The sequence below is a fragment of the Muscardinus avellanarius genome (assembly GCF_963383645.1).
Source record: "Muscardinus avellanarius genome assembly, chromosome: 3".
Taxonomy (NCBI): domain Eukaryota; kingdom Metazoa; phylum Chordata; class Mammalia; order Rodentia; family Gliridae; genus Muscardinus; species Muscardinus avellanarius.
This window is the reverse complement of record NC_137788.1, coordinates 36,908,709-36,923,136: the sequence shown is the minus strand read 5'-3', so window position 1 is coordinate 36,923,136 and position 14,428 is coordinate 36,908,709. Positions and strand designations below refer to the sequence as shown.

At 46.5% G+C, this 14,428-nt stretch overlaps 1 protein-coding gene across 14 annotated transcripts in view; it reads right to left on the bottom strand.

Moving 5' to 3' along the window:
* ST3GAL3 (ST3 beta-galactoside alpha-2,3-sialyltransferase 3) overlaps positions 1-14,428 on the bottom strand; it is a gene marked incomplete at both ends in the record, with an annotated part of 197,677 nt that overhangs the window by 61,773 nt on the left and 121,476 nt on the right. For 12 of the 14 annotated variants that reach the window (XM_080693225.1, XM_080693231.1, XM_080693233.1 and 9 more), the window contains one exon: positions 13,146-13,238. The exons of the other annotated variants lie outside the window; for them this stretch is intronic. In XM_080693225.1, coding sequence (XP_080549351.1) covers positions 13,146-13,238 — 93 coding nt within the window. The remainder of the gene's footprint in view (positions 1-13,145; positions 13,239-14,428) is intronic. 14 annotated transcript variants of the gene reach the window in all.

Here is a 14,428-nt window from a genome sequence, read left to right as displayed (position 1 = left end):
CCCTCACCGTCCAGGGCGCCTGTGCCTGGAGATGTACGTGGCTCCACGCACCCTGAGACAGGCAGTACGGATGGGCAAAGGGCGGCTCAGCGAGGTCTGAGCCCACCCTGTCCTGTTCACTTCAGAAAACTGTGCCCTTCTGTAATGATCCAGCGCTTCTCAACTCTCTGAGCTTGGTTTTACTTTGTAAATTTTAGTTCTATTACAAAACGAAGGTGGTATAAAATATAATAAAAATAAATCACTAGATAAATTAAATCCACATTTAAAACATAAAGCCCCACGGGGCTTGGGGGTGTGTAACCTCAGTACTGGGAGGCTGACACAGAAAGACTGCAGCAGGTTTGAGGACAGTATGCGGTAATTTAGTAAGAACCTGTTTCAAAATAGGATAGTTTTTATTTTTATTTTATTTTATTTTATTGCAGGTCTGGTGGGGACATTAGACCTGCGAGCCACGCCCCCTGCCTTATTTTCTTATTCTTTATTTTGAAAAAGGGCCTCACTAAGTAGCTGAAGCTGTCTACGAACTGCGATCCTCCAGTCTCAGCCTCCTGAATGCTGGGATTACAAGCGTGCACCACCACGCCCGGCTAAAATAGGATAGTTTTTAAAAAGGCTAGGGGTTTAGCTCAGTGGAATAATACCCCTGAATTCAATCTTCAGTACCACAAAAATGTCCCATTTAAAAATTGTTAGATTTGCCAAGATAAACTTATTATACTTGGCTATAAATGTTTGTTTATTTATTTATTTATTGTGGTACCGGAGGTCAGACCCAGGGGCATTCTACCTCAGAGCTATACCCTTAACCCTATTTAATTTAATTTTTTTTTTTTTTTGGTAGTATTGGAGATGAAACCCAGGGACATTCTACCTCTGAGTTATACCCCCAGCCCTATTTTTTAATTCTTTATTTTGAAACAAGGTCTCACTAAGTAGCTAAGGCTATCCCTGAACCCAGATCCTCCTGTCTCAGCCTCCCAAATACTGGGATTACAAGCATGCACCACCACCTTCGGCTTTATTATTTAATTTTGAAACAGGGCATCACTAAGTTGCTAAGAGTCTCACTAAGTAGCTGTGGCTGGCCATAAACCTGCCATCTCCTGTCTCAGTCTCCCAAGTACTGGGACTACAAGGATGCACTACCATGCCTGGCTTATTTTCAACTCTTTAAAAGAAATTTGTTAGGGCCAAGCATGGTGGCACACACTTGTAATCCCAGCACTTAGGAGGCAGAGACAGGAGGATCGCACAGGTTTGAAGCCAGCCTCAGCTACTTAGGTCTGGGAGTGTAGTCCGGAGGTAGAAAAGCCCCTGGGCTCCATCCCCAGGACCACAAAAAAAAAAAAAAAAAGAAAGAAATTTGTTGCAAACCAGTTTTTATCACTTTTTAAAAATTGTGGTACTTGAGATCAAATCCAGAGACATTCTACTTATGAGCTATGCTCCCAGCCCTATTTTATTTTTTACTTTGAAACAAGGTCTCACTAAGTAACAGGCTGGCAGTGGACCTGCGATCCTCCCGTCTCAGCCTCCCAAGTACTAGGATTATAGGCGTGTGCCACCACACCCATCCTCATATCACTTTTAATTCCACAACACACAACAGGCTTCAAACTGGCCAGTGCCCGCCCTGTTCTACTGAGCTGCAGCCTGGTCCCACCCCAGGCACAGGCACAGGATAAGGTGGGTGTCCAGGTTCTGACCTGGGGCAGGAGCAAAGGTGCACTCTGAGACCATTGGGAAATCTGGAAGGCCAAAGCCTAGCCCTTCTCCTGCCACACACAACGAGGGAGAGCTGAACAGGTGGGTATTCAGCATTCACCTGTTCAAAGCACTGCAGGTCCCTATGCCTCTGAAGGAGATTTTTCCAAAAAAAACCAAACACAACTTCTGATGATCTACTGTGGCCCTACGTAGGAGGGTTAGAAGACAGCAAAGAAGAAAGAGATGGGGTGCACAGCTAGAGGGCAAAGGGGTTCTGAGTTCCTCAAATGATGGAGAAAGCAGACAGGGTAAACTAAGACAGGATGTAGAGTTAGTTTAAAAATCAAAAAATGAGACAGGTATGGTGGTGCACACCTGTGATCCCAGTGCTTGGGATGCTTAGGCAGGAGGATCTTAGATTTGAGGCCAGCCTCAGAAATTTAGGGAAACCTTGTTTCAAAATAAAAGATAAAAAGGGCTGGGATGTAGCTTGGAGGCAAAATGCCTCTGAGTTCAATCCTGAATACCAAAATGAATAAAAAAATAAAACCCAAAAAGTGAATTGATTCTCACAGGTCAGAGCAGCTGATGCTAAGGACCATTTGGGGGAAATAGACAGCAGAGGAACCAACAGGAAATAGATGGCCGTTCCTCCAGCACTGAGTTGGAGTACAGGCAGGTCAAGGGCAGGCATTTGGCCCATCAGCCCAAGCAGGCTACGTGTGCACACCCTGCAGAGGCCTCAGCTGCTGAGCACCCTTGCTTGTCCCAGGGCAAAGGCCCAGCACCTACAGGCTCCACTGTAAGAGGTACCCTCCCGCACAAGGAGTCTGCATGCCCCTCTAGGCTCACGCTTGGAGCCATGGTTCAGCACGTAGGTGGGCTTGGTGAGTTTGATTCTTGGTTCTGCTGGGCAAGTCACAGCTTTCTCAGGTATGATATGGATACAGCACTGACTTCACTGGGTTGTTGTAAAGGCTAACTGAGGTCATGGATGGCCAGTGTTTGGCACAGTGGCTGGCACCTGGTAAATGTTCTAACAATTGTGTGACATTTGGTACGCACAGGTTGTCTGTATCTGCCATGCTAAGATCTCTGAGGGCAAAGGTTTCATGCATTTTAAACGTGCCAACGCGCTAGCATCTAGAAAAATATCTGGCACTCTGTTGAATGAAGGAAACAGTAGGTGTGCAGCACACATTAGGTGTACCACATAGTAGGTAGAATCGATGCGGCAGTTCTTTTCAAGGGAATGGAGAAACCTGAATGATTAAATAGTGATATGAAGGCCGGTGGAAAGGAAGATCCCCATTTCCGAGGAGTGGGGTAGTTTGGAGGGTCGGGGCGTAGGGCAAGGGGCTGAGTTCAGAGGAGAAGTGTCCTGGGATATGACAAAAGTGTCAGGACTCTGGCCTCTTGGCTCTTCAGTTGAGAGGGGAAGGACAGAGATCAGCCCCAGATTTCTGGTCCAGGTGACAGTGGATGGTAGTGTCACTTGCTAAAATAGGCAACATGGACTGATCTGATTTATTGGAAATTTGGGGGATAATGGCAAATCGGATAACAACTGAGGGGACAGTGAGTTGGAGATGCTTTAGAGTCATCTGCAGGAAGGTGGGCCTCTGGGCTAGAGGTCAGTAGAGAAACAGATCGGAGGGTCAGCAGCACATGTTCCCTGGAGCAGTGGGGCGAGAAGACAGGAGGGCTGGACGGACCCCTGCAAACACCAGCCTCTCCAGGTGTCAAGGGAGAGGAGGCTGCTTGCAACAGAGACACCAGCAGAGAGGCCGCAGAGAGCTGAGAGGGAGCATGGACAAAGAATGAGAAGAGAGAGATTAAAACATGGAGGAAGAGCCATCATTAAAGAGAAGGTCCACCTCCCCACTGTGTGTGTCTGTAAGGGCTTGTTGACCTGGACAAGAGCACTTTCAAGAAGGCAGAGGAGGGAGTGGAGGCCAGGGAAACAAGGAGAAGGAGATAAAACTGTGATGCAGTTTTATCTGCTCTAAGGGGGAGTGTGTGCCCATCTTGCCCTGGGCTAGAAGGACAGCGGTTCCACAGAAGCAGAAAAACAGGAACGCCTCTATTTTTCACTGTAGTTTCTTTTCTTTTCCTTCTTTACTTCTTTTCTTCCTTTCTTTTTTAGTATTAGAGACGAAATCCGGGGGCCTTCTACCTCTGGGCCAGACCTCTTTTATGTTTTATTTGGAAACAGGGTCTCATGAGGTTGCTGAGAGCACCACTGAGTTTTGGAGGCTGGTTTCACACCTGCAGCTCTCCTGCCTCTGCCTCCAAAATACTGGGATTCCAAGTGTGTCCACCATGCCAGGATCTCCTCTTTAATTTCTGGTAAGAGAAAACTCTTAACTAGGATGCCTCTCAATCTGACCACACCTCCCTCGTGTTTTAGTGATAAAAATCCCAGGATCCTTCTCTAGAAGGGCAGAGAGGGGAGGGCTTTGGAATGTGGGGATACCAGCTACCCTGGCCAGGAGCCCATGCGCTGTCAAAGCCCCCAGGGCAGCGCAGCAAGCCTCCTGCACCTTCTCACGCAAGGGTCCTAAAATAGGCAGCTGGGGCTGTGTCAGCGCTCCAGACTTCCTGCCTCAGGGAGCTCTGCAAGGTTTCAGCGGCCATCCTCGCACTCCAGGGAATGCAGCCAGCTCGGACTGTGGACTTCAGTGATGATCCTCAGCAGTACAAGAGTCACAGACACACACCACACCCCGGCCCTCCTGAGGCAGTGTCTCTCAAGAGAAGTGGGGTTTTCTCGCCAGTGTATAGCTGGGCAGGGGGACACTTTTTACACCAGAACCTTGGTAGCCACTACCAGGCATCTAGTTAACCCTCTGTGTGTGGACTACCTGCTCATGAAATGGCAGCTGTGACAGGAGGTAGAATGCAGTAGTGAAGCATGCGGGCTCCATGGGTTCAAGACCCAGCTGCGTCACTTTCTACCTGTGTGACCTCAGACAAATTGCTTGACTTCTCTGCGCCTCTATTTCCTCCTATTTAAAACTGGGTTAATAACAATACCTATGTCATAGGATTGTTGGGAGGATAAAACAGAAGAGACAGGAAAAAGTCTCAGAACAGGACCTGATACAAGGTAAACACTCAACAGATGCTACTGGCTCTCACTGGCTGAGGCTGCCTCCGCTCGCCTGCATGTCCACAGCACAGACTAGGGCCCCACTTTCTGTTGAAGTTGTTGTCCCCAGGCTTTGCCTTGGAGACGCCACTGGTCACCCTCCAAAAGACATGAGATTTGATCATGCTCTTCACCAAAAAAGGAAAAACAACTCAAACGTATGAAGCAAAGTTGTGCTAGGAAAACAGAACGTGTCAATTAAGTTCAGAACAAAGCATATTCAAATGAACTAAAATCCCCCCTTCCCTTGTACCAGAGATTGAACTCAGAGCCATTCTATTGCTGAGCAATACCCACTAGGCCTTTTAACTATTATTTTGAAACAGGGTGGCCCTAAGTTGCTGCGGCTGGCCTTGAACCTGTAATCTTCCCATCTCAGCCTCCCCCAAAATGGATTACAAGTGTGTATTACCACACATGACATGTTTTTTTCTTTAAACCAAGATTTAAAGTGTCTACTGTGGAGCCGGGTGTGGTGGTACACGCTTATAATCCCAGCATTTGGGAGGCTGAAACCGGAGGACCGCGGTTCGTGGACAGCCTCAGCTACTTGGTGAGGCCACCCGCAACTTAGTGAGACCCAGTTTCAAAATAAAGAATTAAAAAATAGGGCAGGGGGTGTAGCTCGGAGGTTGAATACCCCTGGGTTCTGTCCTCAGACCCGCAAAAAAAAAAAAAAAAAGTGTCTACTGTGGTCGGGTGTGGTGGTGCACACTTGTAATCCCTGTGCTTGGAAGGCTGAGACAGGAGGATTGCACAGGTTTGAAGCCAGCCTCAGATACTTAGTGAGGCTCTCAGCAACTTAGTGAGATCCTGTTTCCAAATAAAATATAAAATATGTCTGGGAGTAGAGCCCAGAAGTAGAAAGCCCCTGGGTTCCACCCCCAGTACCACAAAAAAAAAAAAAAAAAAAGAATAAAAACATAGAGCTGGAGCAGTAGCTCAGAGGTAGAATGCCCCTGGGTTCCATCCTCAGTTCTACCACCACCACCACAACTTATTTAATGATACCAAAAGTCACTGAAAATGGGATTCACTTGTTGCATGTCTAATTTTGCTGGAATGATCTAACATTTGGCCCCAAGACACATCACCTCATTTCATTTTTTTGACTAATGAATGAAGTAATGCTCAGGGTTTTCCAGGAACCACACAGCTTGGTAAGTGAGAAAGCCTGGGAGCCTGCTGTCTCAGAGCCACGTCTCCTCCAGTGCAGCACGTATTAGAATATGTCACAATCACTATTTTTCTCCAGTAACCGTCCACTAGAGTGTCTCATCACAAGCAAGGCGTGGTGGCGCACGCTTGTAATCCCAGTACTTGGGAGGCTGAGACAGGAGGATCGCGCAGGTTCGAAGCCAGCCTCAGCTACCTAGTGAGGCTCTCAGCAACTTAGTGAGACCCTGTTTCCAAATAAAATATAAAATGGGTTGGGAATGTAGCCCAGAGGTAGAAAGCCCCTGGGTTCCATCCCTGGTACCACACACACACACACACACACACACACACACACACACACACAAATTTCTCACACCCTCAGTCTCTCATCCTCCAAAGGGCAGAAATTAATATCTGTAATAAACGTTATAAGTCTACTATGTGCTAAAGGCTCTTCTAGATGTCGGCAGCCATGAACAGAACCACACCTCTACATGAAGAAGTTCAGAGTCTATTGCGGGAGGAGCCGTACCAGTACAGAATAAATACAGAGCCGGCGTGGTGGCGCACGCTTGTAATCCCAGAATTTGAGAGACTGAGACCAGAGGATCGTGGTTCGCGGACAGCCTCAGCTACTTAGTGAGGCTCTTTGCAACTTAGTGGGACCCTGTTTCAAGATAAAGAATAAAAAATAGGGCAGGAGATGTGGCTCAGAGGTCAAATACCCCAGGGTTCCATCTCCAGACCCGCAAATAAATAAATAAACAAATAAATAAATAAAGATTAAATATAATCCCAGTGAGTGTGAGGCACTGTGGTGGTGCAGGTGGGGAAAGAGGAACTGTGCCCATACGCAAGGTGGAGGAAAGGGGAGACTTTCCACCCCAGGAGACCAAACACATGAAAAGTCCTCATCCAAGCTTTGGAGCCCGGCAGGTGCTCAATGAATGAGTTCCTTTAGACCTGGCCCCACTCCCTCCCTATCTCTCTTATTCTGGGAAGCTGTATCTTGGGCTTGAGGGAGGAAGGAGGATTTGCCAGTGGACAACACAAAGCCCTGAGCAGGAGCTGGCAGGCTCCTTGGAGCAGCGGGACTCCGCGGCCCTGTGCTTCCGCACACTGCCTGCCCCAGGCCGTGCCCAGGTGGGGTCGGGACTGGGTGGGCTCCGAGGGCTGAGGCAGAGGAAGAGAACGTATTAGAGAAATGCATTTCACGTCAAAACTAACCTATCAAAACAGCTGCATAAAGACCCTTTTTGTCAAAATATTGATGCTACATAAATAAAAATCTTGAATTTACTCAGTGTTATTTTCCCCCCAAAATATCATGAAGTACTAGTTTACCCATGTGGGAAAAAAAATAAAGAAACCTAGATCCCAGCCTCACTCCTATCACCAAAAAGCAACAGCAAACCCAAACCCCAAACTGATAGATTAATAACTTATTTATTTATTTATTTATTTTTGTGGTACTAGGGATTGAATCCAGGGGCATTCTACCTCCGAGCTACACTCCCAGCCCTATTTCTTATTTTTATTTTGAAACAGGTCTTCATAGATTGATGAGAGTCTCACTACTTGCTGAGGCTGTTCTCGAACCTGCCATCCTTCCTGTCTCAGCCTCCCAAGTACTGTGTGTGCCACCACGCCCAGCTTTAATAATTTAAATATAAATAATAAATCTGTAAAGAAAATACAATAAAACAAGAGAAGGCATCACCTTGAACTACATGAGTAGGCAAATTCAAAAACTGCTATGGAGGACAACTTGCCAATAACTTTCAGAATTAAAAATGCCCATGACCAGCCAGGTATGGTGGCACACACCTATAAACCTACTACATGTGAGGCTGAGACAGGAGGATCACAAGTTCAAGGCCAGCCTCAGCAACTTAGCAAGGCTCTCTGCATAGTGAGATTCTTTTTTAAAATAAGACATAAAAAATAGGGTTGGGGGTAAGCTCAGAGGCAGAATGCCCCTGGATTTAATCTTCAGTAGCAGAAAAAATATGCCTGTAACTTCTGTAGATTTTCTTTGCATTGCTGGGGATTGAACTACACCCAAACCATTTTTATTTTTTATTTTGACATACTGTAACACTAAGTTGCCCAGGTTAGTCTCAAATTGGTCCTGTCTCAACCTCCTGAGTCACTGAGATTACAGGCCACCATGCCAGGCGCCTATAACTTTTGATCTAGAAGTAACACATTATTCTAGATAATTTCCCATTTTGTGTGGGAAATGATGTAGAAAAAAGGTTATTCACTGAAGTAATGGCTCTGATAGTGAATTTGGAAACTGCCTACATATCCAGCAGCAGGGAGCTGATTACATACGCCACGGAACACCGCTCCTGTGGGATGCTACATAAGCAAGAATGAAGGATTTCTGCTTTCAGCCATCATGAAGAACAGGAACAGGATTGACCTCCTTATCCGAGACAGCTAAAGAATCAGTCAAAATACATGCAACGGTGGCTTTTAGACTTTGGGTAAGAGTGCAGAACTGCTCCTCGAGGGAACGGCAACAAGTGAGGTGAGCCCCACGGGTCTAGTTTACTGCCTGGGACAGTGTCCAGCCTGTAGTGCGGGGATAGGGAATCTAAACAGTACTTGGTGCTGTTTAGTACCGGGCGTGGTAACGCACGCTTGTAATCCCCGCGCTTGGGAGCCTGAGACAGGAGGATCGCACAGGTTCGAAGCCAGCCTCAGCTACTTAGTGAGGCTCTCAGCTACTTAGTGAGACCCTGTTTCCAAATAAAGTATAAAATAGGTCTGGGAGTGTAGCCCGGAGGTAGAAAAGCCCCTGGGTTCCCCCCCAGTACCACCAAAAATAATAAAATAAAAACCAGTACTTGGTGGTCTTTCTGCATTCAGGAAATAGCTGAAAAAAAAAAGAGACAAGATATACATATTACCAATATTAGGCTTGATAGGACTTCAACAAAGATCCTAGATCTTAGTAGAGTAATAAGGGAATATTGACAATTTTACGTCAATAAATTCAACAACTTAGATGAAATGCACAACTTTCTTAAAAGATACAGCTTGTGTTGTTGTTGTTTTGGTGCCAGGGATTGAAACCAAGGGCCATTCTACCTCTCAGCTATAACCCAGTCCTTTTTTAAAATTTTGAAACAGGGTCTCCCTAAGCTGGTGAGGGTCTCCCTAAGTTGCTGAGGCTGGCCTCAACTTGCAATCCTCCTGTCTTAACTCCCAAGTACTGTGATTACGGGTGTGTACCATCACACCTGGCAAAAACACAAACTGTTAAAAAAGAAATAGTAAAACTCAAATAGTTGTAAAGTTACTAAAAGTTTAATTCTAATAAATTTTTGCATAGGAAAATGCAGTAATAAAAATACAGATAAATATCGATCTCTGTCCCTGGGTTCTGACATAGACTTCCTAAACTCTTATAAAGGTAGGAGAGCCCGGCACGGTGGCACATGCTTGTAATCCTAGTACTTCAGAGGCTGAGACAGAAGGATTGCATGTTCGCAGCCAGCTTGAGCAACTTAGTGAAGTCCTCTGCAATTTAGTGAGACCCTGTTTCAAAATAAAAAATAAAACAGGGCTGGGGTTGTAGCTCAGAGGTAAAACACCCCTGAGTTCAATCTTAAATTCCAAGTTTCAAAAAATAAAAATAAAAATAGTAGAAGGACCTTCTGTTCTGGTATATAGTCTTTGATTCCAGTTCCTGACCCAGATCTCCTAAGATCTTTACAATTTCCTGGGTGATAGGAATGAAGGGACTCTTGATTGGCTCCTGGATAGTCTTAGGATGGGGACAGACTGGCAAGGGAACCAATCATGAGATTAGAGGTAGAGATTAGCCCCACCCCACCTCTAAGGATGGGAGAGGAGACGTTATAGTTAGTATGAGATGTCTCCTAAAGAGCTCACTTATTAATATTCAGAGTTGATATAGTTGAGTCACCAGGGTTGTAATCCCAGCAGCGTATAAATGCATTGTAATAGATTTACCTGGGTGGTGGCCTGGGCCTACTGGAGGGGGCGGGTCCCGGGGGTGCAGCCTTGGGGATTATATCTAGTTCCTCCTCCCTCTGCTTTCTCTCTAGCTTCCGACATTCCATGATGTGAGGTGCACAGCTCATGTGCCACCCCCTCTCCTCCTCCCACTGCCATGCCCTGAGATCCACGGTCCCTGGCCTCATATGGACTGAAGCTGAAACCTAAGAAAATAAATCTTCCTTCCTCTAAGTCACGTTAGGTTGGTTTTTTAGATTATGGCTATGAAGCTGCTGACTGGAACAGGGGCTGAAGGTTGAGTTAATAACCAGTAGCCAATGATGTAAACATTCATCCCATTTAATACTATGCTGAAGAGTATAGTAATACTCTCAGAGCACCTACCCAATGCAGTAAAAAATAAGAGGTATCCAGATTGGAGAGAAGAAATAGAACTGCCTTTAGTAACTGAAGACATGCTTGTACAAGTTGCATATGATATTGGCACAGGGACAGACGCAGATCAACAGAATACCTACACATACATGTTCAGCTGGGCATGGTAGTACACACCTATAGTCCCAGTTCTTAGAAGGTTGAGACAAGTTTGAGGTGACCATGCAGTAACTTAGCAAGATCATGTTACAAAATAAAAGGGGACAGGGATATAGCTAAGAGGTAGAACACCCTTAAATTCAGTATCACTCACAAACACATATACACACCCACACACATACATGTTCAACCGATTTTTCAATGAATACGTCAAGATAATTCAATGGAGAAAAGACCGGGTGCAGTATGTGGTTCTGGAACAACTGAACTTCTCTATGCAAATCACAAATTTTACTACACAAAAAATCAACTCAAAATATGTCACAGACCTAAATGTCAGAGCTTAAGCCAATAAAAATTCTAGAAGAAAACAAGAAAAAAATCTTGGAACTTGGGGAAAGATTTCTTAGACACAACACTGAAGGCATAATCCCCAAAGGAAAAAAACTGACAAATTGGATTTTATTAAGATTTAAAACTTTTGTTCCATGAATGACAGTTAAGAGAATGACAAGAAAGATAAGGAAATATCTACAAACCACTTGTCTGAGAGATGGCTCTGTACAGAATATTTAAAGAACTCTTAGAATTCAGTAAGACAACCAATGAAAAGTAGCTACAAAGCCGAGCATGATAGCACAGGCCTGTAATCCCAGTGTTTGGGAGGCTAAGACAGGAGTATTACAGGTTCAAGGACAGCCTCAGCAATGTAGTGAGACTCTCAGCAACCTTAGAGAGACCCTGTTTCCAAACAAAAAATTAAAAAGATAAGAAGAACTTGGAGTATAGCTCAGAGGTAGAATACTCCTGAGTAAAAAAAAAACAAACACACACACACAGCAATAGATTAGACAGTTCCATAAATATAAAGGAATGGCAAATAGGCACATGAAAATATACTTAATATTTTCAGTAATTAATAAAATGCAGCCGGGTATGGTGGCGCATGCTTGTAATCCCAGCATTTGGGAGGCTGAGACAGGAGAATCGCAGGTTCATGGCCAACCTCAGCTACTTAGTGAGGCCTTCTGCAACTTAGTGAGACTCTTACAAAATAAAGAATAAAAAATAGAGTTGGGGGTGTACCTCAGAGGAAGAATGCCCCTGGTTCAATCCCCAGTACCACACACACAAAAGAGCAAATTAAAACCACAGCAGAATCCCTATAAACCTATCAGAATAACCAAAGTAAAAAAGATGACAAGGAAGTGGTGAGACCGGTGCTGGGGCCTGCGAGGCCAGGATTGAAGCCTGCCATGAGGCGAGGCTGGTGCCGGTGCCTTTGAGGGTGGGTTCGGAGCCAGCAGTGGTGCATCCACAGGGAAATAGCACAAAAAAAAATAAAATTCAGATGTTTTCCCTAATATGCAAAAACTAGTGAGTTTTTTTAAATACCCATATTTGTATTACTCTCAATTAGGAAAAATAGAAGAAATCTATATACAGGTCAAGGAAACTCATGGGTGCCTGGGCTAGGGGACAGAGTTGTGTATGCTTGCAAAAATGTATAACAATACAGAACACAGTATGAAATGCTTTAGAGGTGTTCAATAAATCACTGGAGGAAGCACAGTATTGGGAGTGAATTCAGAAGGCAGATCTCAGGCAGAAATCTGTGTGCCAGGCTCTCGGCAGCATGGCCCCTGCTGTCCACAAGGCATTAAGCAGGGTGGCTCTCACCGGACAAAAAAAGGCATTTATGGCTAAATATCGTAGACTGACTTTGAGGCCTGCTGTAGCTCAGCATTCCTTTGCAAGTGCGTTGTGTGCCCTACCCTCAGCCTTCTAAGGATGGGAGGCAAATCTCTCCTGTAGTGGGTAGAGCCACCCCCAGGAGTCCTCCTGGCCTACCTGCTACATCCCCACGCCAAGAGGGTCCTGTGCAGCCCTTCCTCCAGCCCCTCAGGGGTGGAAGCCCCATCACTTCTCTAGACCACCGCTGTAGCCACCCAACCACGATACAGCTGCTCCCAGCACTTTCTGACGAAACAAAATGACCCTGAGTCTCAAGGTATGTGGAAACAAGATAAGACAATGTTGGGTCTTTTACCGCTTTCCCACACCAAGGCTTCAGGAAAGAAAGAAATCTGCAAAACAAGCAAGTCCCATCAGGCACAGAGACAAAGGGAACTGGAAACCCCAAGTGCAAAACCGAGGAAGGTGCAAAACTCGGCCTCAGAAATGATTCTTTATCCCCTGCTTTATTGGTGTCTACATGCCTCCCTGAATTCAGTTTGTGGGTCCTGGCTTTGGCCACTGATTCTAGAAGTGTCTGCCTTGGCAGCCTGGCCCGGCTGCTCTGGATGCCGGGCTTCCATGGGTGACTGTAGGCGCTCCCTCCTCCCTCCCTCCTGGAAGCCAGCTACCTGGTCAGGTGCAGCTCCCAGAGACAGGTGGGCGGAGGTGTGGCAGAGCACAAGCAGGGCTGGGTGGGACCAACCACAGCTAAGGCCTTTCCAGGCACCTACAGAGTCCTGGACATAGGAGGGAAGAATCCCATGATTCCTCAAGAGAGCGTGGTGCCCTCAATGGCTGCGTTTCTGACTCCAGGGCTGCCCAGGCTGCCTAGGCAAGGGGAGGAGACAGCAGCACTTACCGGGGGAAGATGGCAGTCATCAGGGCTGATGCATAGCCTGGCTTGCAAGTTCCCTCTGAAAAGTTTGCGTACTTGGTGGCTAACTCAGCAGGCCTGTGGGGAAGAGAAATAAAGTCACAGCCTGCAGGCACTGAGTGGTCCCTGGGTCCTTAGTCCACCAAGAGCTGCAGGGCTAAAACCTTCAGTACTTTGTTCTGTATAATCAGCACTTCAGGACCTTTTCCATACTAAGGCTTTTGGGGTTAAAAAAAAATCCTCAAATTCCGAGAATAGACAGATAATAGGCAAGGCCCCTTGGTGGAACCCGTAAAAGAAATATTCTTAGTTTCACAGAATCTTCGCAGTAAGCTAGATACCAAGACAATGAGGACCTCAGTCCAGGTTGCAGGGCTGGACGACGGTGCCTGGCTCGCTGCGGGAGAGGCCACTTAGGCTGGACAGCCAGGGCACTGCCTTTCCACCTGCGCAGCCTCCTCTGCTTTTATCTTCTCCGCCATACCGACCCACCCAGTGGGAACCATACATGGAGGCCTGAATACAGACATAGTAAGCGTGTTTTGTTCTGTTGAGCAGCTGTTATGACTTGGTTGAGGATACTTTCCTGTTCTATACCTGATGACTCCCTCTCCTCCTCCTGGCTTATGCCTCTGGTACTTTATAAATAAATAGCTCTCTGAGGAACAAAATGACCCAACAGTCTCACCCTGCACTCTCGGCCGCAGAGCGCAGAACTCTTTTTGGGAGACTGTGTTCTAACTCTGAGTTTGCTGCTATGTGACGACAGCCTCGCCATCCCATATTGTTGGGTCTCAGTGTCCTTATGTGTCCCGTGTGGGGCTGGAGTGATGGCCTCCACCAAAGCTCTGCGCTGAGTGGTCTAGAGACCAGGCCACCACTGAGTGCACCAGTGACCCCGGCGAGTGACCCTGCGCTGGGGCCCCTGAGCAAGCCTGGCTACTGCCAGTTCTGAGTCCCACCCTCCTCTGCCCCCACCCTTGGGCCTCCTGCCAGCTCCCTGGAGCCCAGCTGCTCTGAGGGCTGGGTCTGATGGCAAGTCTGCCCTCAGCACTGCTCTCTGCAGGGACAGGGTGTGGGGGAGGGCGCAGCATCTGTACTGGAGAGCCTGAAATGGTGATGCCACCCTCTGTCTGGGTGTTGAGTCTGATTCATGCCCAAGGGGTTTGGTCCAGGGCCGTATACAAGTTAACAGCTCATTCAGTATAGAAATTCATCTGTATCCAGACATTTCTTTTAGAAATCTCCATTTTTAAGCCTTCCCTACC